The sequence below is a fragment of the Eschrichtius robustus genome, chromosome 2 (assembly GCF_028021215.1).
Source record: "Eschrichtius robustus isolate mEscRob2 chromosome 2, mEscRob2.pri, whole genome shotgun sequence".
NCBI lineage: Eukaryota > Metazoa > Chordata > Mammalia > Artiodactyla > Eschrichtiidae > Eschrichtius > Eschrichtius robustus.
The window spans coordinates 98,088,395-98,113,289 of NC_090825.1; the positions used below are offsets into that span (position 1 = coordinate 98,088,395).

At 35.4% G+C, this 24,895-nt stretch overlaps 1 protein-coding gene across 2 annotated transcripts in view; it reads left to right on the forward strand.

Moving 5' to 3' along the window:
• DMXL1 (Dmx like 1) overlaps positions 1-24,895 on the forward strand; it is a 131,063-nt gene that overhangs the window by 86,355 nt on the left and 19,813 nt on the right. The window contains exons 34-38 of one of the 2 annotated variants that reach the window (XM_068535756.1): positions 786-848; positions 16,154-16,240; positions 18,819-18,940; positions 19,303-19,444; positions 23,823-23,883. In XM_068535756.1, coding sequence (XP_068391857.1) covers positions 786-848; positions 16,154-16,240; positions 18,819-18,940; positions 19,303-19,444; positions 23,823-23,883 — 475 coding nt within the window. The remainder of the gene's footprint in view (positions 1-785; positions 849-16,153; positions 16,241-18,818; positions 18,941-19,302; positions 19,445-23,822; positions 23,884-24,895) is intronic. The other variant, XM_068535757.1, reaches the window with a different exon arrangement.

Genomic DNA, 24,895 nt, shown 5'->3' on the forward strand with positions numbered 1-24,895 from the left:
TTTTCGTATATAATGTAGTTTGCTGGCACATGCGTTTTTAAAATAGAAGTTCTTTCCTGTTTGTGCTTATTTGGAAGTAAAGTATAGATAGCTGCAAATAGACTATATCTGAATCATAACCAACAACAAAAAAATGCTTGACAGCTGTCATTTTATCCCCAATTCCTTTTTGTTTTTTTTCATTTTCTGAGAACTAAAGATCTTGAACCATCTCTTTCTTTAACAAGTGCTAATATCCGCTTTTAAAAATGATATGTGTCTCCAAGCATTTTATTGACTGTTTCTGGCTAAATCAAGAGAAGGAGAGAATTAGAAACCTAGGAATCAAAAATTTTCTAATCAGGAGGTCTTCCTTGAAAAATGAGGTATCATAATGGAGACAAGACGTAATAGTGTGTAAGAGAACAATTTGACTTTAATTTTCAGTTGATAGTACTCTGGCACTAGTAGCTCTGAAATTTGTAGTATAAAGTACTTTGGGCTCAATCTTGCTTTAATGTCAACGTTTCAAATGAGTTCAGTGGGTAAAAATTTCTTAAGAAATAGAATAAAATTTATAGTGATAGTTAAGGAGTTCCGAGGGATTAAGTTTTCCCCAACCCCCAATCATGCATCCCCACACATGCTTCTTTTAAAATATATGAAATTTTAAAAATAATAACTCAGTCCAGTGTTGTTTTTTAGTAAATTTAGTTAAAAATAAAATTTAAAAAAATATCCCCAGTATTTTGCATGTTACGTCTCATCCTTACTCTTTGTCATGTGGTTATTCTTTCTTGATGAAGTCATTAGAGGACAGCTGTGAAACCATCAAAAATTCTATGATGGAGGAGCCAAACATCAATAAGGTACAAAATATCATTCAACTGAAATTAGAAATTGCATTCTTTAACAAGAAAAACAAAGTGTTTGCATTTTAGTTTTGGACTGGACTTTGTTTCCAATGCAATTACATTACTATTCCCTCACATTATTCTTTAACAAGTTAAATGTTGCAGTCATAAAAATTGTTTCTGTTTTGTTATTAAGACAATGCAGTTTTAAAGGGAGTTGAATGTATCCTGTTTTGGCTGCAGATTTTTCTGAGTAAATAAAACTAAGGTTCTTAATAAAATGTAATTACAGTAGGTATTATAGGAGTATAGTAGTATTGTTCTGTTTCTGCGAGTATCACTTTTGAAGTTAAAATTCTCTCCTATGATGTAAATTACTTGAAATATATCAAGTACTATTATGTAGCCTTTGTTTTACTGGTACCAGTAGCATATAGCACATTGCCTTATACATAGTAAGTACTCAGAGTACTTGAGAATAAGAGCAGAAAGGATGAGAATTTGTACAATCATAAAATAACTCCCAGATGTTCTGTGATCAAACATTCAAATACAACTTATAGTAGGTTGGTATTTAATTTATATGTTTCATATTCTTATTTTAAGACAATCTCAACGGAGTAATTTTTAGGGGAATGATTTCTCAAAATATTTTTTTTAAGGCTACTAATTCCCATTTCTTTTTCTTTCCCAAAGGATTCTGTGCAATTAATTTAAAAAGACTGATTTGATATAAAGTGTATATTGTAACTAAAACTTTGGCAAAGTAAATATATGCTGTCCAAACTTTGGAAATTTCTAATGGCCTTCAGAAGTTTTCAGGGAATGTAATTCAGACTTTTAATCAGTTAACGATATTCTTTGCCTGGGTAATCATTAATTATTATAGTCTATACATTATCATGAATTCTTATCCTAAGACTTTTCTTTTGACAGATTTTATAAAATGTTAATAATCAGAATGTTGTATTTCTGTAGTCATCACACTACATCAAAAGGCAGTCATTCTGTTTGGTTAACATCATAACCATTTTTGGCCAGAATTTTCCAAGCCATCTGCTACAGTTTTATTTTAAACAGGTTTGTTAGGTATACCTGACTTAAAGTAACTGCACGTATTTATTAAAGTGTAGAGTTTGGTCAACTTTGACATATGTATACATTGGTGAAGCCATCATCACAATCAAGATAATGAATATATCCATCAACCTCAAAACTTTAATTCCTTCCTTGCTTCTCCCTTCCTACCTTTGCCCTCTTTCTCTCAGGCAACTACCAATTTGCTTCCTGACATTACTGATTAGTTTGCATTTTCTTGAATTTTATGTAAATAGAATCATACAATATGTCTTTTTTTCCCTGTGTCCTTTCTCTTAGCATAATTATTTTGAGATTCTTCCATATTGTATATTTCAGTAGTTCATTCCTTTTTATCACTGAAGTATATTCATTGTATGGCTATACCACAGTTTGTCCATTTACCTGTTGATGAACACTTGAGCTGTGTTACCATTTTGGGGCTATTTCAAATAAGACTACTTATCATATTCAGGCACAGGTTTCTTTGGATGAGCATATGCTTTCATTTCTCTTGTGTAGATGCCTAGGAATGGAACGACTGAATCATAGTGTAGGTGTATGGTTAACTTTTTAAGGAACTGCTTAAGTATTTTCCATTGTACCATTTTACATTCTCAGCGACAGTATGTGAAATCAGTTGCTTAACATTCTCACCAGCACTTAGTATGGTCAGCCCTTTTATTTTAGCCATTCTAGTAGATGTGTAGTGGTAGTTTGTTATGGATTTAATTTGCATTAAGCATCTTAATCATGTGCTTATTTGCCATTTGTGTAACTTTTTGGTTGAAGTGTCTTTTCAGATGTTGTGTCTATTTTTTATAGGGTTGTATGTTTTCTTAGTTGAGTTTCAACAGTTCCTTATGTATTTTAAATACAAATCAGATATGTGATTTTAAAATATTTCCTCTTAGATGATTTCTTGTCTTTTCATTCTCTTTACAAGTTCTTTTAAACTGCAGAAGTTCTTAATTGATACATTGGACCTCATCAAAATTTGTTCTGTGTATGGATTTTCTTTCTATAAGAATTTTGCCTAACCTAACGTCACAAAGATTTTCTCCTGCTTTGTTGATGTTTTATAGTCATAGTTAGGCCTATGACCCAGTTTCAGTTAATTTTTTAATACGGTGTGAAGTATGTATTATAGTTACTTTTTTTTAAAAATCTGTGTATCAGTTGTCCCACCACTTTGATTATCGTTTCCTCCACTGCATTGCCTTTCTCTCTTTTAAAAAGTCAATTGACATATATCTGGAAGTTTATTTCTGGACTCTAATTTGGACCATTGATCTATTTGTTTATCTTTATGCTAATACCCTACTATCTTACTGCACTGACTAGAACTTCCAGTCTAGTATTGAATAGAAATGGTGAAAACTGACATTTTTATCTTGTTCCTGATCTTGGGGGGAAAGCATGCAGTCTTTTGTCATCAAGTATGATGTTATCTGTAAGGTTTTTGTAGATGCCCTTCATAAGATTGAAGAAGTTTCTTTCTTTTTTCAGGTTGTTGGGAGTTTTTAATCAGGCATGGATGTTGGAATTTGTCAAATGCTTTTTTTTTTCTCCTGTTGAGATGATCATATGGTTTTTCTGCTTTTAGTCTGTTAATATGGCTAAATAGATTGATGGCTTTGTTTGATGTTAAATCAACTTTGCATTCCCAGGGAAAGAACCATATGGTCATGATGTGTTATATTTTTTATATATTATTAGACTTGATCTGTTAAAATTTTTGTTAAGAATTTTTGTACCTATGTTTACAAAAGATACTGGTTTTTAGTTTCTTTTAATGTTTTTGGGTTTTTTGTTTTATCTTTGTTTTTTTTCGTGTGTGTGTGTGTGTGTTTTGTTTTGTCTTTTTTTAACAAATGCTGGCCTCACAGAGTGAGTTGGAAAATGTTCTCTCCTTTTTAATTGTTTGGAAGAATTTGTGGAGAATCAGTATTATTTCTTCTTTAAGTGTTTGGTAGAATTCACCAGAGAAGTTATCTGGGCCTGGAGTTTTTAAATCTACAACTTCAGTTTCTTGAACAGATATAGGGCAGTTCAGGTTTTCTGTTTCTTCTTGAGTGAGCTTTTGGTAGTCCATACCTTTCAAGAAATTTGTCTGCTTCATTTCCGTTGTCATATTTATCGGTGTAAAGTTATGCATAATATTCCCTTATCCTTTTAATATACAGTAGAATCTATGGTGATATTACCTCTCATTTCTCTGCTATAATCTTGAAAACAAAATTATTTCTTAATATTTATATTCCCTAATACTTTGGGTATTGGTGTCATTTTATATTCATCGGATTGCTTCCCATTTCCTTCTAGTATGCCTTTGATAGTCTTTAGATCTCATCTTCATGTTTGTTTTATTATATCATTAGAGTAGTGCTGAAGTACTCCAGGCATACAGCTTTATATTGTAGAAAGTCTTAGTAACTGAAAACAACTAATGAGACCTGGAGTACAGCTTTTCTGTAGACCTGTTCTGTGACACTGAGCTCATTCCACCCTTGAAGTCTTATTTACTAATAATGTAAAATGAGAGTTGATAGTTTTAAACATGCTGCTGCTTTAACTGAAATAGTAGTAGAATCCTGGAGTTAGTCTGTTAGTACTTTTCCCTTCTTCACTCCTAAGGGAAGCTTTGTGGAACCCAGACACTATTCAGATCAGTTTCCACATAAAATTTCTTTTTTTAAAAATTGTGGTAAAATATATGTATAAAATTTATCAGTTTAATCATTTTAAGTATACAGTGACATTAAGTACATTCACATGGTTGTGCAACCATCACTACCATCCGTCCCCAGAACTTTTTCATCTCCCTAAACTGAAACTCTTTACCCATTAAACAGTAGTTCTCCATTTCTGCCACTCCTCCCCCCCAGCCCCAGCCAATTACCATTTTACTTTCTGTCTATGAATTTTACTACCCTAGGTGCCTATATAAGTGGAATCGTACAATATTTGTACTTTTCTGACTGGCTTATTTCATTTAGTGTAACACCTTCAAGGTTCATACATTTCATAGCATGTTTCAGAATTTCCTTTCTTTTCAAGGTTAAATAATATTCCATTATGTATATATAGCATTTCGTTTATCCATTCAGCTATTAATGGGCATTTGGGTTGTAGCAATCTTTTGACTATTGTGGGTAGTACTGCTGTGAACATTGGTATACAAATATCTGTTCCAGGCTCTGCTTTCAGTTCTTTGTGTATTTACCTTGAAGTGGAATTGCTGGCTCATATGGTAATTATTTGTTTACTTTTTTTTTTTTAATTTTTGAATTTTATTTTATTTATTTTTTTATACAGCAGGTTCTTATTAGTCATCAATTTTATACACATCAGTGTATACATGTCAACCCCAATCGCCCTGTTTACTTTTTTTATCTGCTTAATCTCATAAAAACTCATTTAGCATTCATATTTGGATTCTTTTCCCTTATTTATCCAGCCCAATCACATTTCATAAGCATGACTTGAAACCTTATATTAAGAAGACCTTTAAGACCATATTCATTGTGATTTTTTTTTTAACAACTTTATTGGAGTATAATTGCTCTACAATGGTGTGTTAGTTTCTGCTCTACAACAAAGTGAATCAGCTATACACACACACATCTCCCCACATCTCCCCCCTCCTGCGTCTCCCTCCCTCCCACCCTGCCCATCCCACGCCCCCAGGTGGCCACAAAGCACCGAGCTGATCTCCCTGTGCTATGTGGCTGCTTCCCACTAGCTATCTGTTTTACATTTGGTACTGTATAGATGTCCATGCCACTCTCTCACTTTGTGCCAGCTTACCCTTCCCCCTCCCCGTATCCTCAAGTCCATTCTCTAGTAGGTCTCCGTCTTTATTACCGTCTTGCCCCTAGGTCCTTCATGACCATTTTCTGTTTGTTTGTTTTAGATTCCATATATATGTGTTGGCATACGGTATTTGTTTTTCTCATTCTGACTTCATTCTGTATGACAGACTCAAGGACCATCCACCTCACTACAAATAACTCAATTTCGTTTCCTTTTATGGCTGAGTAATATTCCATTGTATATATGTGCCACATCTTCTTTATCCATTCATCTGTTGATGGACACTTAGGTTGCTTCCATGTCCTGGCTATTGTAAATAGAGCTGCAATGAACATAGTGGTACAAGAATCTTTTTGAATTATGGATTTCTCAGGGTATATGCCCAGTAGTGGGATTGCTGGGTCGTATGGTAGTTCTATTTTTAGTTTTTTAAGGAACCTCCATACTGTTCTCCAGAGTGGCTGTATCACTTTACATTCCCAACAAAGTGCAAGAGGGTTCTCTTTTCTCCACACCCTCTCCAGCATTTATTGTTCGTAGATTTTTTGATGATGGGCATTCTGACTGGTGTGAGATGATATCTCATTGTAGTTTTGATTTGCATTTCTCTAATGATTAGTGATGTTGAGCATCCTTTCATGTGTTTGTTGGCAATCTGTATATCTTCTTTGGAGAAATGTCTATTTAGTTCTTCTGCCCATTTTTGGATTGGGTTGTTTGTTTTTTTAATATTGAGCTGCATGAGCTGCTTGTAAATTTTGGAGATTAATCCTTTGTCAGTTGCTTCATTTGCAAATATTTTCTCCCATTCTGAGGGTTGTCTTTTCATCTTGTTTATGGTTTCCTTTGCTGTGCAAAAGCTTTTAAGCTTCATTAGGTCCCATTTGTTTATTTTTGTTTTTATTTTCATTTCTCTAGGAGGTGGGTCAAAAAGGATCTTGCTGTGATGTATGTCATAGAGTGTTCTGCCTATGTTTTCCTCTAAGAGTTTTATGGTGTCTGGCCTTACATTTAGGTCTTTAATCCATTTGGAATTGATTTTTGTGTATGGTGTTAGGGTGTGTTCTAATTTCATTCTTTTACATGTAGCTGTCCAGTTTTCCCAGCACCACTTATTGAAGAGGCTGTCTTTTCCCCACTGTATATTCTTGCCTCCTTTATCAAAGATAAGGTGACCATATGTGTGTGGGTTTATCTCTGGGCTTTCTATCCTGTTCCATTGATCTATATTTCTGTTTTTGTGCCAGTACCATGCTGTCTTGATTACTGTAGCTTTGTAGTATAGTCTGAAGTCCGGGAGCCTGATTCCTCCAGCTCCGTTTTTCTTTCTCCAGATTGCTTTGGCTATTCGGGGTCTTTTCTGTTTCCATACAAATTGTGAAATTTTTTGTTCTAGTTCTGTGAAAAATGCCAGTGGCAGTTTGATAGGGATTGCATTGAATCTTTAGATTGCTTTGGGTAGTATAGTCATTTTCACAACGTTGATTCTTCCTATCTGAGAACATGGTATATCTCTCCACCTGTTTGTATCATCTTTAATTTCTTTCATCAGTGTCTTATAATTTTCTGCATACAGGTCTTTTGTCTCCTTACGTAGGTTTATTCCTAGATATTTTATTCTTTTTGTTGCCATGGTAAATGGGAGTGTTTTCTTAATTTCACTTTCAGATTTTTCATCATTAGTGTATAGGAATGCAAGAGATTTCTGTGCATTAATTTTGTATCCTGCTACTTTACCAAATTCATTGATTAGCTCTAGTAGTTTTCTGGTAGCATCTTTAGGATTCTCTATGTATAGTATCATGTCATCTGCAAACAGTAACAGCTTTACTTCTTCTTTTCCGATTTGGATTCCTTTTATTTCTTTTTCTTTTCTGATTGCTGTGGCTAAAACTTCCAAAACTATGTTGAATAATAGTGGTGAGAGTGGGCAACCTTGTCTTGTTCCTGATCTTAGTGGAAATGGTTTCAGTTTTTCACCATTGAGGATGATGTTGGCTGTGGGTTTGTCATATATGGCCTTTATTATGTTGAGGTAAGTTCCCTCTATGCCTACTTTCTGCAGGGCTTTTATCATAAATGGGTGTTGAATTTTGTCGAAAGCTTTCTCTGCATCTATTGAGACGATCATATGGTTTTTCTCCTTCAGTTAATATTGTGTATCACATTGATTGATTTGCGTATATTGAAGAATCCTTGCATTCCTGGAATAAACCCCACTTGATCATGGTGTATGATCCTTTTAATGTGCTGTTGATTCTGTTTGCTAGTATTTTGTTGAGGATTTTTGCATCTATGTTCATCAGTGATATTGGCCTGTAGTTTTCTTTCTTTGTGACCTTTTTGTCTGGATTTGGTATCAGGGTGATGGTGGCCTTGTAGAATGAGTTTGGCAGTGTTTCTCCCTCTGCTATATTTTGGAAGAGTTTGAGAAAGATAGGTGTTAGCTCTTCTCTAAATGTTTGATAGAATTCGCCTGTGAAGCCGTGTGTTCCTGGGCTTTTGTTTGTTGGAAGATTTTTAATCACAGTTTCAGTTTCAGTGCTTGTGATTGGTCTGTTCATATTTTCTGTTTCTGCCTGGTTCAGTCTCGGAAGGTTGAGCATTTCTAAGAATTTGTCCATTTCTTCCAAGTTGTACATTTTCTTGGCATATAGTTGCTTGTAGTAATCTCTTATGATCCTTTGTATTTCTGCAGTGTCAGTTGTTACTTCTCCTTTTTCATTTCTAATTCTATTGATTTGAGTCTTCTCCCTTTTTTTCTTTATGAGTCTGGCTAATGGTTTATCAATTTTGTTTATCTTCTCCAAGAACCAGCATTTAGTTTTATTGATCTTTGCTATCGTTTCCTTCATTTCTTTTTCATTTATTTCTGATCTGATCTTTATGATTTCTTTCATTCTGCTAACTTTGGGGTTTTTTTGTTCTTCTTTCTCTAATTCCTTTAGGTGTAAGGTTAGGTTGTTTATTTGAGATGTTTCTTGTTTCTTAAGGTAGGATTGTATTGCTATAAACTTCCCTCTTAGAACTGCTTTTGCTGTATCCCATAGGTTTTGGGTCGTCGTGTTTTCGTTGTCCTTTGTTTCTAGATATTTTTTCATTTCCTCTTTGATTTCTTTAGTGATCTCTTGGTTATTAAGTAGCGTATTGTTTAACCTCCACGTGTTCGTATTTTTCACAGATTTTTTTCCTGTAATTGATATCTAGTCTCATAGCGTTGTGGTCGGAAAAGATACTTGATACGATTTCACTTTTCTTAAATTTACCAAGGCTTGATTTGTGACCCAAGATATGATCTATCCTGGAGAATGTTCCATGAGCACTTGAGAAGAAAGTGTATTCTGTTGTTTTTGGATGGAATGTCCTATAAATATCAATTAAGTCCATCTTGTTTAATGTAGCATTTAAAGCTTGTGTTTCCTTATTTATTTTCATTTTGGATGATCTGTCCATTGGTGAAAGTGGGTGTTAAAGTCCCCTACTATGATTGTGTTACTGTCGATTTCCCCTTTTATGGCTGTTAGTATTTGCCTTATGTATTGAGGTGCTCCTGTGTTGGGTGCATAAATGTTTACAATTGTTACATCTTCTTCTTGGATTGATCCCTTGATCATTATGTAGTGTCCTTCTTTGTCTCGTCATAAGTCTTTGTTTTAAAGTCTATTTTGTCTGATATGAGAATTGCTACTCCAGCTTTCTTTTGATTTCCATTTGCATGGAATATATTTTTCTGTCCCCTCACTTTATCTGTATGTGTCCCTAGGTCTGAAGTGGGTCTCTTGTAGACAGCATATATACGGGTCTTGTTTTTGTATCCATTCAGCCAGTCTGTGTATTTTGGTTGGAGCATTTAATCCATTTACATTTAAGGTAATTATCAATATGTATGTTCCTATTACCATTTTCTTAATTGTTTTGGGTTTGTTATTGTAGGTCTTTTCCTTCTCTTTTGTTTCCTGCCTAGAGAAGTTACTTTAACATTTGTTGTAGAGCTGGTTTGGTAGGGCTGAATTCTCTCAGCTTTTGCTTGTCTGTAAAGGTTTTAATTTCTCCGTCAAATCTGAACGAGATGCTTGCTGGGTAGAGTAATCTTGGTTGTAGGTTTTTCCCCTTCATCACTTTAAATACTTCCTGCCACTCACTCCCTTCTGGCTTGCAGAGTTTCTGCTGAAAGATCAGCTGTTAACCTTATGGGGATTCCCTTGTGTGTTATTTGTTGTTTTTCCCTTGCTGCTTTTAATATTTTTCCTTTGTATTTAATTTTTGATAGTTTGATTAATATGTGTCTTGGTGTGTTTCTCCTTGGATTTATCCTGTATGGGACTCTCTGTGCTTCCAGGACTTGATTAACTATTGCCTTTCCCATATTAGGGAAGTTTTCAATTATAATCTCTTCAAATATTTTCTCAGTCCATTTCTTTTTCTCTTCTTCTTCTGGGACCCCTGTAATTCGAATGTTGGTGCGTTTAATGTTGTCCCAGAGGTCTCTGAGACTGTCCTCAATTCGTTTCATTGTTTTTTCTTTATTCTGCTCTGCAGTAGTTATTTCCACTATTTTATCTTCCAGGTCACTTATCCGTTCTTCTGCCTCAGTTATTCTGCTATTGATCCCTTCTAGAGAATTTTTAATTTCATTTATTGTGTTGTTCATCACTGTTTGTTTGCTCTTTAGTTCTTCTAGGTCCTTGTTAAACGTTTCTTGTATTTCCTCCATCTACTTCCAAGATTTTGGATCATCTTTACTATCATTATTCTGAATTATTTTTCAGGTAGACTGCCTATTTCCTCTTCATTTGTTAGGTCTGGTGGGTTTTTACCTTCCTCCTTCATCTGCTGTGTGTTTCTCTGTCTTCTCATTTTGCTTAGCTTACTGTGTTTGGGGTCTCCTTTTCGCAGGCTGCAGGTTCGTTGTTCCTGTTGTTTTTGGTGTCTGCCCCTAGTGGCTAAGGTTGGTTCAGTGGGTTGTGTAGGCTTCCTGGTGGAGGGGAGTAATGCCTGTGTTCTGGTGGATGAGGCTGAATCTTGTCTTTCTGGTGGGCAGGTCCACGTCTGGTGGTGTGTTTGGGGGTGTCTGTGGCCTCATTATGATTTTAGGCAGCCTCTCTGGTAATGGGTTGTGTTGTGTTCCTGTCTTGCTAGTTGTTTGGCATAGGGTGTCCAGCACTGTAGCTTACTGGTTGTTGAGAGGAGCTGGGTCTTGGCGTTGAGATGGAGATCTCTGGGAGATCTTTGCCATTTGATAATACGTGGAGCTGGGAGGTCTCTTGCGGACCAGTGTCCTGAACTCGGCTCTCCCACCTCAGAGGCACAGCCCTGACGCCTGGCTGGAGCACCTGGAGCCTGTCATCCACACGGCTCAGAATAAAAGTGAGAAAAAAAAGAAGAAAAGAAAGAATAAAATAAAATAAAGTTTTTAAAATACAAAATAATTATTAAAAAAAATTTTTAAAGGAATTAAGAAAAAGAAAGAAAGAAGAGAGCTACGAAACCAAAAAAATAAATCCACTAGTGATAACAAGCACTAAGAACTATACTAAAAAAAACAAAAACGTACAGACTGAACCCTAGGACAAATGGTAAAAGCAAAGCTATACAGACAAAATCACACTCAGAAGCATACGCATACACTCTCACAAAAAGAGAAAAAGGGGAAAATATATATATATTGTTGCTCCCGAAGTCCATCTCCTTAATTTGGGATGATTCATTGTCTATTCAAGTGTTCCACAGATGCAGGGTACATCAAGTTGATTGTGGAGATTTAATGCACTGCTCCTGAGGCTGCTGGGAGAGGTTTCCCTTTCTCTTCTTTGTTCGCACAGCTCCTGGGGTTCAGCTTTGGATTTGGTCCCGCCTCTGCGTGTAGGTCGCCTGAGGGCGTCTGTTCTTGGCCCAGACAGGATGGGGTTAAAGGAGCAGCTGATTCGGGGGCTCTGGCTCACTCAGGCCAGGGGGAGGGAGGGGTACGGAGTGCGGGGTGAGCCTGTGGCAGCTGAGCCTGGCGTGACGTTGCACCAGCCTGAGGCGCACCATGTGTTCTCCCAGGGAAGTTGTCCCTTATCACGGGGCCCTGGTAGTGGCGGGCTGCACAGGCTCCCGGGAGCGGAGGTGTGGAGAGTGACCTGCGCTGATAGCCCCGGCTCGTGCCCATCTCTGGATCTCGTTTAGGCGGTGCTCTGAATCTCCTCTACTCATGCACCCTGAAACAACGGTCTCTTGCCTCTTAGGCAGGTACAGACTTTTTCCCGGACTCCCTCCCGGCTAGCTGTGGCACACTAACCCCTTCAGGCTGTGTTCACGCAGCCAACCCCAGTCCTCTCCCTGGGATCTGACCTCCGAAGCCCGAGCCTGAGCTCCCAGCCCCCGCCCGCCCCAGCAGGTGAGCAGACAACCCTCTCAGGCTGGTGAGTGCTGGTCGGCACCGATCCTCTGTGCAGGGATCTCTCTGCTTTGTCCTCCGCACCCCCGTTGCTGCGCTCTCCTCCTGGCTCCAAAGCTTCCCCCCTCTGCCACCCGCAGTCTCCGCCCGCGAAGGGCCTTCCTAGTGTGTGGAAACCTTTCCTCCTTCACAGCTCCCTCCCACTGGTGCAGGTCCCTTCCCTATTCTTTTGTCTCTGTTTTTTCTTTTTTCTTTTGCCCTACCCAGGTACGTGGGGAGTTTCTTGCCTTTTGGGAGGTCTGAGGTCTTCTGCCAGCGTTCAGTAGGTGTTCTGTAGAAGTTGTTCCACATGCAGATGTATTTCTGATGTATTTGTGGGGAGAAAGGTGATCTCCATGTCTTACTCCTCCGCCATCTTGAAGCTCCTCTCCCCATTGTGATTTTTTTTACTCTGATTTTATGTCATATGACTTTCAATGTTTGTAGCACATGTGAGTTATGTATTTTTATTTGCCTGTCTCATGTCCCCATTTCCTTTCTTTCCCAGCTTAGATTCCATGATCCATCATTATGATCAGTCCCTTGCAAACCTCAGCATTTTTGCTCTGTTCTCTCTACACTGTACTTGCCTTGAAAATTCCCAAACCTGTTTAAACCTAGCTCTCTGTCTACTCTGTGTCTGCACCCAAATAGCTGAACATGGATGAAGAAAAAGCACAAATCATGGGGGCTTGCCTTATTTCAAATTTATAGCCACAATCCCAAATTAAACTATTCCACCATCATAATTGTTTCTTCATTCTCTTTTCCATTCTCCCCACTTTTTCCCTCTTACCTCAAACTTCCAGTATTTCTTTACTACTTTCTATGGATGACCTTGTTTTGCTGTCAAAATAAGTACAGTCAGCAGAGATTTAGCCCACCATATTGTCCCACCACCAAATCTAACTTCTGCTCTATGTACAGATGTTTTGTTTTGCCTTCTCTCACAGTAGATGTCACTGTCACTCTTTTATCCAAAGCCAAATCTTCCACCTGTGCACTGATCCTGTCTGCTCTTACCTCCCCAAGGACTTTGCTTCAGTATTTATTCATCTCACCTCCATGATAAATTTTTACCTCTCAAATTATTCTCAACATAAGCAAATATATTTTATTGTCTTACTTTAAAATGAAAACCAAAAAATCTACCTTTGAGAATCTATTGCCTGATTTCTCTAAGCCTTTACCTGGGAAAATTCAATTACAGAGTTGCCTGTAAAGTCATTCAAGAAGACTTAAAGAGTAGTATTGCAAATACCATGTAGGAACTACCCAGCTTCAGAAATAAAACATTATCAACTCAGTGGAATGCCCCTGTGAACCTTCCCCAGTGGGCTTCCTACCCTGTTCACCAGATGTCACATGTTTCTCTAACCTAGTTAAGGATTATCTCCAGCCCTCTCCACTGAGATTGTCCTATAGTGTATGTCTACACTAGTTTCAGTAGTCAATTCTCTGTCTTTTTAAATTCAACTTTTCAATGTTCTTTGGTAGTGTTGATGCCAGCTACTTTTTTGAAACTCTTTATTTCACTTGGTTCCCATAACATCATCTTTGATTATTAAATTCATAGTTGGAGAATGTTTCTTGTTCTTTCAGTTTATTCAGTGTCAGTATTTATCTTTCCCATTGCTGTTTCCCACTCCTGAAATGACCAGTCTTTTTTTTCCTATCTTTGGAATGTTGGGTGCTCCAGGACTTAGTTCTCTAACCTTTTCTCTTTCTATCTTTACTTTCTCTTTGGGTTATCTGATGGCTTAAATATCATCCATTGGCTGATAATTCTTAATTCTCTCCAGCCCTGCTCACTTCATGAAGTCCAGACTTGCATATATAATCTAGTAGTTAACCTCCCCCTCAATGTCAAAACAGAGAATTTTCTGTCTTCCCCTAATCCCAACCTAAACCTATTCTTTCCTTCACTTTTGTCTCAGTATCATTTTTTGAGAATGGTCTGAAAACTGGGAGTCACCCTTGCTTCCTCTCTTTTTCTCACTACTGCAGTCTCAACCCATTGGCAAAATTTATCCTAATGCTAACCACTTAATCAGTGCCACCATTCCTACTCCCCTAATCAAATACACCACTGCCTCTTACTTCAGCTACTGTAGTTGCCTCTTAACTAATTTCCTGGCAACCAGTCTCACGCCCTTTATGTTTTGCCGCACAGCATCCAGAATTATCAAAACCCTCCAGTGGTTTTCTAACCTTAAAATAAATTCTTTTATTCTAAATTCTGAATTCTTTATTATGGCTTTTAAGGCCCTGTGCAAACTAAACTCTGCCTACTTCTCCAAATTCATCTCCTACAACTTATGATTCTTCTCAAAATTAAATATGCATAAACTCTTGATGCCAAACACCATTCCTCCTACCCCACCCCACCCCTTTTAATTGATTCTCATGCAGGTCTTCTTGGGACCGCACTATTAAGAAACAATGTTTTAGTAAATCTAGATAATGAAAGGACAGGAATGTATTCCCACACTGAAGAAGCTTTTTTGAAGTTCATGCTTTCCTCTCCGTGAGTGTAAAGTTCGAAGAAGTGCTGCCGGTGAAACTGAAATTTTCCACCCACCCATTCATTACCAGCAAATAGCATATCCCTCTATTCCATGGAAATATCATTTGTCTTTATTTCCAATTTCTTCAAAACCCAGTAGTGGACACTTAGTGTACTTTAGATACCAGGCAGGTAGGTGGTTAAGTTGGGATTTTGGTCATGAAATTACAGAATTTGACTTAGACATTCTTACTGGATGATGGGCCTCAACCAGAACTAAGACTTTATTTAGAAAAGAAGTTAACCCTCAAATCAACCAAAATGCTGGTACGAGCAGTGAAATTCTTTCATGTTTGTTATCCAGTTGCATTTAAGATTAGAGTATATTTGACATCTTTACATCCAGTGACTATAAGTTTTGATTGCATATGGTTATTTTGGTTTGATTATATTATGTCCCTTTCAACTTTGCAAATGAACTGTCATCTTAGTTGCCATTTTTAAAAATACTGCTCACCCTACTCAGTTCTGTGGTCAAACAGTGGATGGGGATTGGTGATATTTTATCTAAATTTTCCAGGAAGTTAATTTGTTTTCTGATTTCAAATTAATAACTTCTGCACTGCACAATGAGTTGTGAAACATTTTATAATAATTCATTTTAAAGGTTGATGGTTAGAGAGGATAAAATAAAATGAAACAAAATAGTACATTAAGTAACATCTCCAACTCTTAACAATTGCCTCTTCATTTTACCTCTGTTTATTTTAGTAAATGTTGATTTTATACAGTACTCTCTTCTGAGTTGAAAGGTGTATATGCCTTCTGTGGGGTAAGCAAAAGGTCAAATATATTTCCCTTGTCTAAAGTATATTGAATTATGGTTTATTCAGCTATTAAAATGATTACTGACTTGGGCAAATTACTATGCCTTTCCGGATTTCAGGTTTCTTTTATAAATTAAAAGTTATTTTAGACAAAGAGTCAGTAAAATGTATTCAGCTGGCTGTGTCCTACTTGTTTTTCTGTAGGCCATGAGCTAAGAATGGTTTTTATATTTTTGAAAGGTTGTTTTAAAAAAGAATATGCAACATAATTCTTTACTGGTCTGCAAAACCTAAGATATTTACCTTCTGACCTTTTAATATTAAAATATTTAAAATATTATCAAAGGATTATAATACTAAGAAACGTGGTAAACTTATCTTAACGTTAATAATTAGAATGTCTTAAAGTTAACTTATTGCAGCTTAAGAACATAAGCAGTTAATGAAGTTGTATATCAATTATCTTTTTATATGTGAAAAAGCAAATTTGAAAAGATGTAAATTCCTCTTGCCAAATTTTGTTTTAGAAATAAGTAACATGTAAAATAGTACCTTTGGATTTGAAATATCTGAAAAGTTTCTTAATTTATGCAAGTATTAAATGAAAGACACATACATTACGTTTTTTCATTTACTAAAATCACTGTATTTTTGTATTTTCTTTCCCTCCATTTAGATAGAAGCAGATTCGGGATATCCTGGAGGTAAAGCAAGAATTATTCATAAGGAATCTGATATCATTACTGCCTTTGCTGTTAATAAAGTAAGTACATAGACATTTTTCTTTTCTTTGATAAAGTATTCATAGTTGGAGAATGTCTCCTGTTCTGTCAGTTTATTCAGTAGCAGTGTTTCCCTTTCCCAGAGCTACTTTCTACTTAAATTGCAATGTGAGTAAATTTTTTATTTTATAAAATGATTATATTGTTTGATAACTTAATTTATTTGATCTTGGATGTATAGCAGATAAAATGTTTTATTACTACACAGAGGTCTCAAGTATTTATGTATGCAGTTGCCTTTAGAATTTATTTATTTTATTTTATTTTTTATTTTTATTTTTTGGCATGCGGGATCTTAGTTCCCCGACCAGGGATCGAACCCATGCCCCTTGCAGTGGAAGCACAGAATATTAACCACTGGACCGTCAGGGAAGTCCCCTGCCTTTAGAATTTATACAACACATGCAGCTAATCCAAAGAAAATGTTTCCTGTTTTCTTTATATGAATATGTTGAATGTGGTTCTTCGTATAGATCAAAATTAAGCTTATATGTGACTTACAGAAATTCTCCCTCTTTGACTTTCAGCTATAATAGCTGCCCAACTAGAGTTTTCTTTGTATTCCTTAGCTTTCTTACTCAATATCCTCCTTAGAGGTGTCTATAAGCTACTTACAGAAGAGGTAGCCTTAGGTACAGTGGTCCAAGGTTGAAATTTATCTTAGTCATTTTCCCCTCTTATCTTCCCTAATTGCCTTACTGCAAAATGTATAGGGACTTCTAGTTGATTCTTCATCTTCCTATGCTATGTCTGTCTTTTTTTTTGCCCGCACCGTGCGGCTTGTGGGATCTTAGTTCCCTGACAAGGGATTGAACCCACACCCTCAGCAGTGAAAGCGCAGAGTCTTACCCACTGGACCACTGGGGAATTCCCTATGTCTGTCTTTTCTTTGATTTCACCTAGATAGATCCTTTGTCATTCTGTCCTCATCTTTCCCTGTGTTCTTCATCTCATATTCCTCAAAGACTCTCCCTAACAGTGACTAGTTCTGTTCATAGCAGGCAAGTTTGGGATTAGCCCCTTAGCCAGGTAGTTCTCATGATGTAATATCTATATAATATGATATATACATAGTACACAATACAAATATAAAATTATTATCTACACTCAACAAGTAACTTCCTTCCCCTGAAGAAAATAAGATTTTAATATTTTGTGCTATAAAACAAACTAGCTTTTTTCTCTTACATGGATGTATTATATAAGTAACTAGTAATGAACAGTCATCCACATATACAAAGTTTCCTGTTGACTCTGTAAGAGTGTACTTGTTTAATTTTTATTTCTCCAGATATACTGTTTTTACATCTTTGCTAAATTTGTAGCTAAGAAATATCCTTTGCTTTAAATTGCAGTAATTTAAAATGCTGATGAGATTGAACTTTTCCCTATTTGTTTAGTTGTGAATTATCTGTGTCAGGAACTGTGAAGGATCTGAGATTTTCCCCTGCATTCAATCGAACAAGTTAGCTTTCACAGTTTAATGGATACTGTTAGAAGACGCAAGACCAGAGACAAAGGACAGTTTATTACTAATAGCAAAAACTAGAATGTTAGCATTTTTGCTCTGGTTCCCTGAGGTACAGTTCCCACAAAGTGACAGCAAGAAGGCCAATGATACCCAAATCTTTTCTAATGTACATTAAGCATATCTGCCTTTTGATCTGGAAGGAGAGACTATAGCTATATAGACATCCTGGCAGTAATACTGTGAAACAAAGGCAGTCATTGACTAACTCACAAGACATGCAAAAGTGGAGAGTCCCATGGAGAATTACCTTCCAACAGTCTAGTTAATATCCTTTTCCCACATATCTCTGGGGTCTCAGTTTTTTCTTATTAGTTTGTATGTAGCATTTTACATAATGGAAATACTAATCCTGTTTTCTTTTTGCTGTCAATATCTTTCCATTTTCTGTTTTAGAGATACATGTTTTAGATTTGTAGATGTTTAAAATTTTCTATCATTTAATCTGACCAAGTTTTCATTTATGATTTTTTCTGACATACCTCCCTCGCTCTTCTTCACCTCTTCTTTGTGACCTTTTCCCATATTCTCTTTGTCTTGCCTAAGATTGAAGGGCTTTAGGTGAAAGTGATACCATCTTATTTGAATAATTCACCATTATTTCTTTAGTTTGGAGTTCCTTATCTCCCTTACCTTTCTTTACCTCCCAGGGCTCCTATATTGTTCAACATCTCACTCCACATTTATGAACTGTGCAAACCTTAGGGAGATTGTACCATTCTAGTAGACTAGAGAGACAGTGCTGGGAGAAGAAATGAAGTGGCACATGCATTTCCATTTATAGCTGGCTTTCTGATGGATGCTCTGGAATTCTTAGAATATAAACATATCTCCAAGCTCAAGCTGATGATTATTTCACTCAAAGTTATTTATTAAAATTAATTTAAAATATTTATTTGTGAAAATACTATTTATTCTGTACCTGAAAGTTATCATTTCTAGAGGCTGTTTTGTAGTCTCCATTTTCAAAAGTAGCGCATATACACGTTATGCTTTTTTATTTAAAAAGTACTGTATGATTTATTTTTCAGGCGAATAGAAACTGCATAGCAATTGCTTCAAGCCATGATGTTCAAGAACTGGATGTTTCTGGAATTCTGGCTACACAGATCTATACTTGGGTAGATGATGATATAGAAATGGAAACCAAAGGGTACCCTTATACTTTGTTTTTAATTTGGTGACATTGCAGTACGAATAATGGCATCCACAGAACTATACCTTTTAATGATTTTTTAAAGGAATAGTCCTAGATTGTAAGCAAAGTGGAAATTGATATACTAAAGAGTAAAGAAGGGGTAGCTGGAGCTTTAAAGAAGGGAATTGAGGGTTAGAAGAGAATAGGTGAAGGGATCTGAAATTGTTCACGTACGAAATTATTGTGAGTTGAGAGTTAAGAGCTGAAAAAAATTAATTTTAAAGGGAAATACAAAGTCATATGTTAAGGGCTTTCAGATAACAGAAGAAATAAAGAACTGATGGGTTGCTTTCATTCTGGCTGATATTCCTTTGTAGGTCAGAAGATTTCTTGGTTATACATGCTCGTGATGATTTAACAGCTGTGCAGGGTACAACCCCATACACACATAGCAATCCTGGTACTCCAATTAACATGCCATGGCTTGGTAGTACACAGACTGGCAGAGGAGCATCAGTGGTATGTAAAGTTAAAAATATTTGTGTATAAATGTCCTGTTTTTCTAACTTGATAGATAAAAGATGATGTAAATTTTTTTTTTTAACTTTTTAAATTTTTTTGTTGAGTTATTGTTGCTGTACAATATTATATGTTACAGCTGTACAATATAATGAGTCACAGTTTTTAAAGGTTATGCTCCATTTATAGTTATTGTAAAATATTGGCTATATTCCCCGTGTTGTACAATATATCCTTGTAGCTTATTTTACACATAATAGTTTGTACGTCTCAATTCCCTATCCCTATAACGCCCCTCCCTCCTCCCCTCTCCCCACTGGTAACTACTAGTTTGTTCTCTATATCTGTGAGTCTGCTTCTTTTTTGTTATATTCACTAGTTTGTTGTATTTTTTAGATTCCACATATCATACAGTATTTGTCTTTCTCTGACTTATTTCACTTAGCATAATGCCCTCCAAGTCCATCCATGTTGTTGCAAATGGCAAGATTTCATTCTTTATCACAGCTGAGTAGTATTCCTGTGTGTGTGTGTGTGTGTGTGTGTATCACATCTTCTGTTTCCATTCGTCTGTTAATGGACACTTAGGCTGCTTTCATATCTTGGCAATTGTAAACAACACTACTATGAACATTGGGGTGCATGTATCTTTTTGAATTAGTGTTTTTGTTCTTGTTTTTGACATATACCCAGGAGTGGAACTGCTGAGTCATATGGTAGTTCTATTTTTAACTTTTTGAGAAACCTCCATACTGTTTTCCACAATGGCTGTACCAATTTATTTACCACCAACAGTGTACAAGGGTTCCCTTTTCTCCATATCCTTGCCAACATTTGTTATTTGTGTTCTTTTTGATGGTAGCCATTCTGACAGGTGTGAGGTGATATCTCATTGTGGTTTTGATTTACATTTCCCTGATGATTAGCAGTGTTGAGCATCTTTTCATGTATCTATAGGCCATCTGCATTTCCTCCTTGGAAAAAGAAACCACTCATTCTTCTTAATTACTCATGGAAAGATTACAAAAAGTGGTCATTTTCTAGGCCAAAAAGCAAGTCTCAATACATTTCACAGCACTGGTATGATACAGCCCCCATTCTCTGCTCCTTTAGACAGGAGGGTTCTCACCAAATATATTTTTTTTAATTCCTAATTTTTTTAATAAGTCATACGTGTTGGAAATTATAAATTTTGATTTGAAGAATAATATGTTTTCATTTGAAAAGGATAAAAATTATTTTAAATAAATAATTGAAAATACAAAGAGCTGTATTTTAAGTAATAATATTTGGAACTTACTGGTCCAAATTAGGCCTCAGCAAACTACGGCCTATGGGTCAAATCCTGCCTGCTACCTGTTGTGTCGACAACACGCTAAGAATGGTGTTTGTATTTTTCAGCTGTTGAAAAAAAATCAAAAGAAGAATGGTATTCTGTGACACATGAAAATTATATGAAATTCAGATTTTATTGTCTATAAATAAAGTTTTATTGGAACTTAGCCACACTCATTTTTTTGAATATTTTGTTTATGGATGCTTTCACACTACAGTGGTAGGATTGAGTATCTGAGCAGAGACTATATGCCCATAGAGTCCAAAACATTTATTATCTAATTCTTTACGAAAAAGGTTTGCCAACCCCTAGTCTAGATAATATTTTTAAATGGTTATCAACTAACAACTGTTAGTTGATGCTGAGACAAATAAATTTTTCTTTTTTTGAACAAATAAAAACGATATACATTTTTTTTAATTTAAGCAAAATATAATATGCAGATGAACTAAAACAGAATTTTTCTGTGGTAATGGGGGATCTTCTTGAGCCCTGATTACCTAAGATGTGATCCATGTTTATACCCACATGAGATTCCTTTGTTGACACTTAGAGTATAGGAATTGATACACAGAACCAAAGAAACCGAGCACCAGCAATTCTTTCCATGGCTTTCTAGGTGGTAGGTGGTTTTTGTAAGGCTAATTATTTAAATAAAGGCTCAGTCATCTTTAATAATACCTGATAATATTTTATACTTAATGCAGTTCCTTTGTCACTCATATAACCTTATTATTGTTTGAGATATCTGTTGTAGCTGTTGTAATTACTCCTACTTAACATTCTTTAGATGAAGCTTGAGATCCAGAAAGGTCAAGGAATTTAACTCAGGTCACTATCTCAAATTTGTGGGAGAGCTTGTGTTAAAGCCCTCCATTCCCCTTCACTCATTGATTTCAGGTAGGAGTGTTTTAAGTATTAAGAATTTGAAAAGCAATCTAGTGATTATTCAAAAGAAAAGACCTGGTCATTAATAGTTAAATTTTTTCCAACAGACAGATACATTAAAATTCATTTGTAAAACCTACTGATATTATTATCTTTTAAAGAACTTGAAGAGAATATACAAAATATACAAAAAGACGTAGTAATCACTTTTTCCAACTGCATTTTCAGAGAATAGGTTACAATTCTTCCTGTAACAGCTTTCTTTCTGGTCTCTCTGCTTCTATACTGCTCCCTCTGTTTTGTACACAGCAGGCAGAGTTGCTCTTTTCTAAAACATCACTCAGGTTATCACTCCCATGCTTAAAACTTTAAGATTTCCCAGTACAGCTTTAAAACAAGTCCTTAACATGGCCTCTAAGGCCCTATTTAAACTCTGCCAGCGTCTGCAGAAGCATCTCCCTTGTTTGCACACCTGATTCTCTCTGCTCTAGTCACAGTGGCCTTCTTTCTGTCACTTGAGCACATCAAGCTCAGAGCCTTTACCTTGTTTTCTGCTTGAAACACTCTTCTTCTGTTTACCATTCAGATCTCAACTCAAATTCCCAGAGATTTCCCTTGCTTCCTTAGCAAAGGTATCTGCTCCTCCCTACGCTACTGCCAGCCACACTGTTACCTCATTTGATCGTCATATTATCCCATTTTATCATCTCATCATCAGTTTGGAAATTATTCATTATTGGGTTGTCTTTTTTTATACCCTCTGCAATGCAAGCTCTTTGAGAGAGTATGTCATGCCTGCCTTATATATTGATGATCTCTAAGTAGAATGGCGCTTAACATTTAGTAGGTGCTCAGAAAATATCTGTTTATTCTCCAGAGTATTATAATACGGAAATTTACCTTTGTTATTCCTCTTAGGACTGGATTTTCTTCCTATTTAAATGTTAAAAGGACATCTTTTTTAGTTGGGGTCATTGTGGTTTGTAAACATAAGTATTGGGATTATCCCATTCCATCCTCAGGGAAAAGACACCAATATAATAAGGTGGTTCCTTTTTATATGGATCTTCTAAAATAATTAATGATTTCTTTCCCTTATAATATTCTACATATGCTTTCAGAATCTTATTTAACTTTCTTTTATTTTTTTACTCATGATTTTCCTTTGATAGTCTTACCAGAAAAAAAAAATGATAATTAAAAGAAAGAACAGGAATCTTTAGACTTTTTCTAAATTAAGAGGGGCAAGGGATTTAAACATGAAGTTTACTAAACAGAAGTAACATTCAGAAGGTTGTTTTTTGTGTGTAGAGGATTTGATCAAATATTTTCTTAATCCTATTATTTTATTAAATTATGAATGCTAATGAAAAGGAATACTACTTATGACCAATTTCTGCTGTTTTGGAGTATAACTGCAGCCACATATATCTTTCAGTGTTTCTATCCCTCACTGGTTCTGCTGGCCTAGTTCCTTCCCTCCCTACCAAATCCCCACTTTACTTACAGCTTTAGGCTAATTGAACAATTTAAAATCCAGAAGAACAATAACAACAAAATGTACATGAGACTGGTGCTACAAACTTAGGATAACCTATAACTATAGTTACAGTTATAAGTAGGAGATAGTCTATAAATTAAAATTATCCCTTTAATTTCATGTATTTAGTTTACTCTTATTTGACAGGCTATGTAAATCATTCAAAGCATAATTTTAAAATGGGTAAATAAATAGTTCCAAACTATCAGTTAAAAATTTATACAGTTTTCTGTTTACCTCTTTTTTTTTTTTTTTTTTTTTTTTTCACATGCTTCTGCCTGTCTTTTTAACCTTATACTATTCAGGATTGTTCCAATAAATTTAATGGGATAAGAAAAGAATTGGCAAGAAAGGAGGTAAGACTAAATTCTTGAGGTGAATTTGTTCTTAGATACTAGGTAATGATGCAGAAAATGTATGTACACTTAAATGTTAGAGAGCTGAGCTATTAAATTTCATTTCTGTTACCATGTTTAGTATTTTTAGCACCCTTTACGATAGTTATGGAATCATGTAAAAATGAATAAATGTTATTTGAATTTCCTGTCACAATTTTAATTTTTAATACTACTTTTTATTGTAACTGTAAAAGAATGATTTTTCTTTGTTAACAGATGATTAAGAAAGCCATTAATAACGTCAGAAGAATGACTTCTCATCCAACTCTTCCTTACTGTAAGTTGATAATAATTAGCCATTATTTTAAGGAATTTAAAGGAAACTTTTAGTTTCAATTGAAAGATAGTCAACACTTACTTTATTTATTTTTTTGTAGGGAATGTTTGCTAGCAAGTAAAATCACTTCAAAATTGGGTAAAAATAGAAAAAGTGATTTTCCTGAATTAATAGAGAAGGCTAACTTAACATGTAAATTTTTAGCATTTTGACTGAATATTTCTGTTATCACATTTTATTTTCGAACATTTCTGGACTCTGCACAATGTTAAATTGTAGTTGATAATTATTGTTTTAATAATTGGATCACTGCCTTTTTTTATTACATAGAACAGAACCATATCTGGGTCACTTGTAGCCTCCTCATAATCAGTTTGTATTTTATTAATATTGTCAGTTTGTCTTTTATCAGATACACTAATAGTAAGTATAGGAAATGGTTATTACTACATTCTTACGTTCTAAGGCAGGATATATTTATTTTTAGTTAATCTTCCTAGGAATCTCAGAAGTTTTTCTTCCTTTAACAAAGATTTAATGGGGAATTTATTGGAAGTATTGAAGCAGAGAAAAAATAATAGAGACAACTTTAAAATTAACTGGTGGGTTGGAATCAGTATTCATATTGGCATGTGTGTATTCCAAGTTTTTTTAAATATAATTTTTAAGTAGTGCCCTTCATCAAATTGTCCTACTACACAGTAACAAAAATAGTGAAAATAGTGCATGTTAATTAAAAGGTACTCATGTCCCTCCAATTTAATAACCTATAAAAAAATTGTACCACCTTTTTTATGAGAGATGTTTTGATAAAATAGGAGTGGCAAAACCAGTGTTCTTTTCTACCTAATTATAATAAGTGCTGTAAGCATCTATTATCAAAGTTGTATACCAATGTCTAATAAAAGGGTTGAAGAGAACCATATGTTTAAGATGAAGAGGGTAACTTCTGTTACTTATGCTAGAGGTATAAAATAATATTGAAAATTAGCTCTATACAATAGGGTTTAGA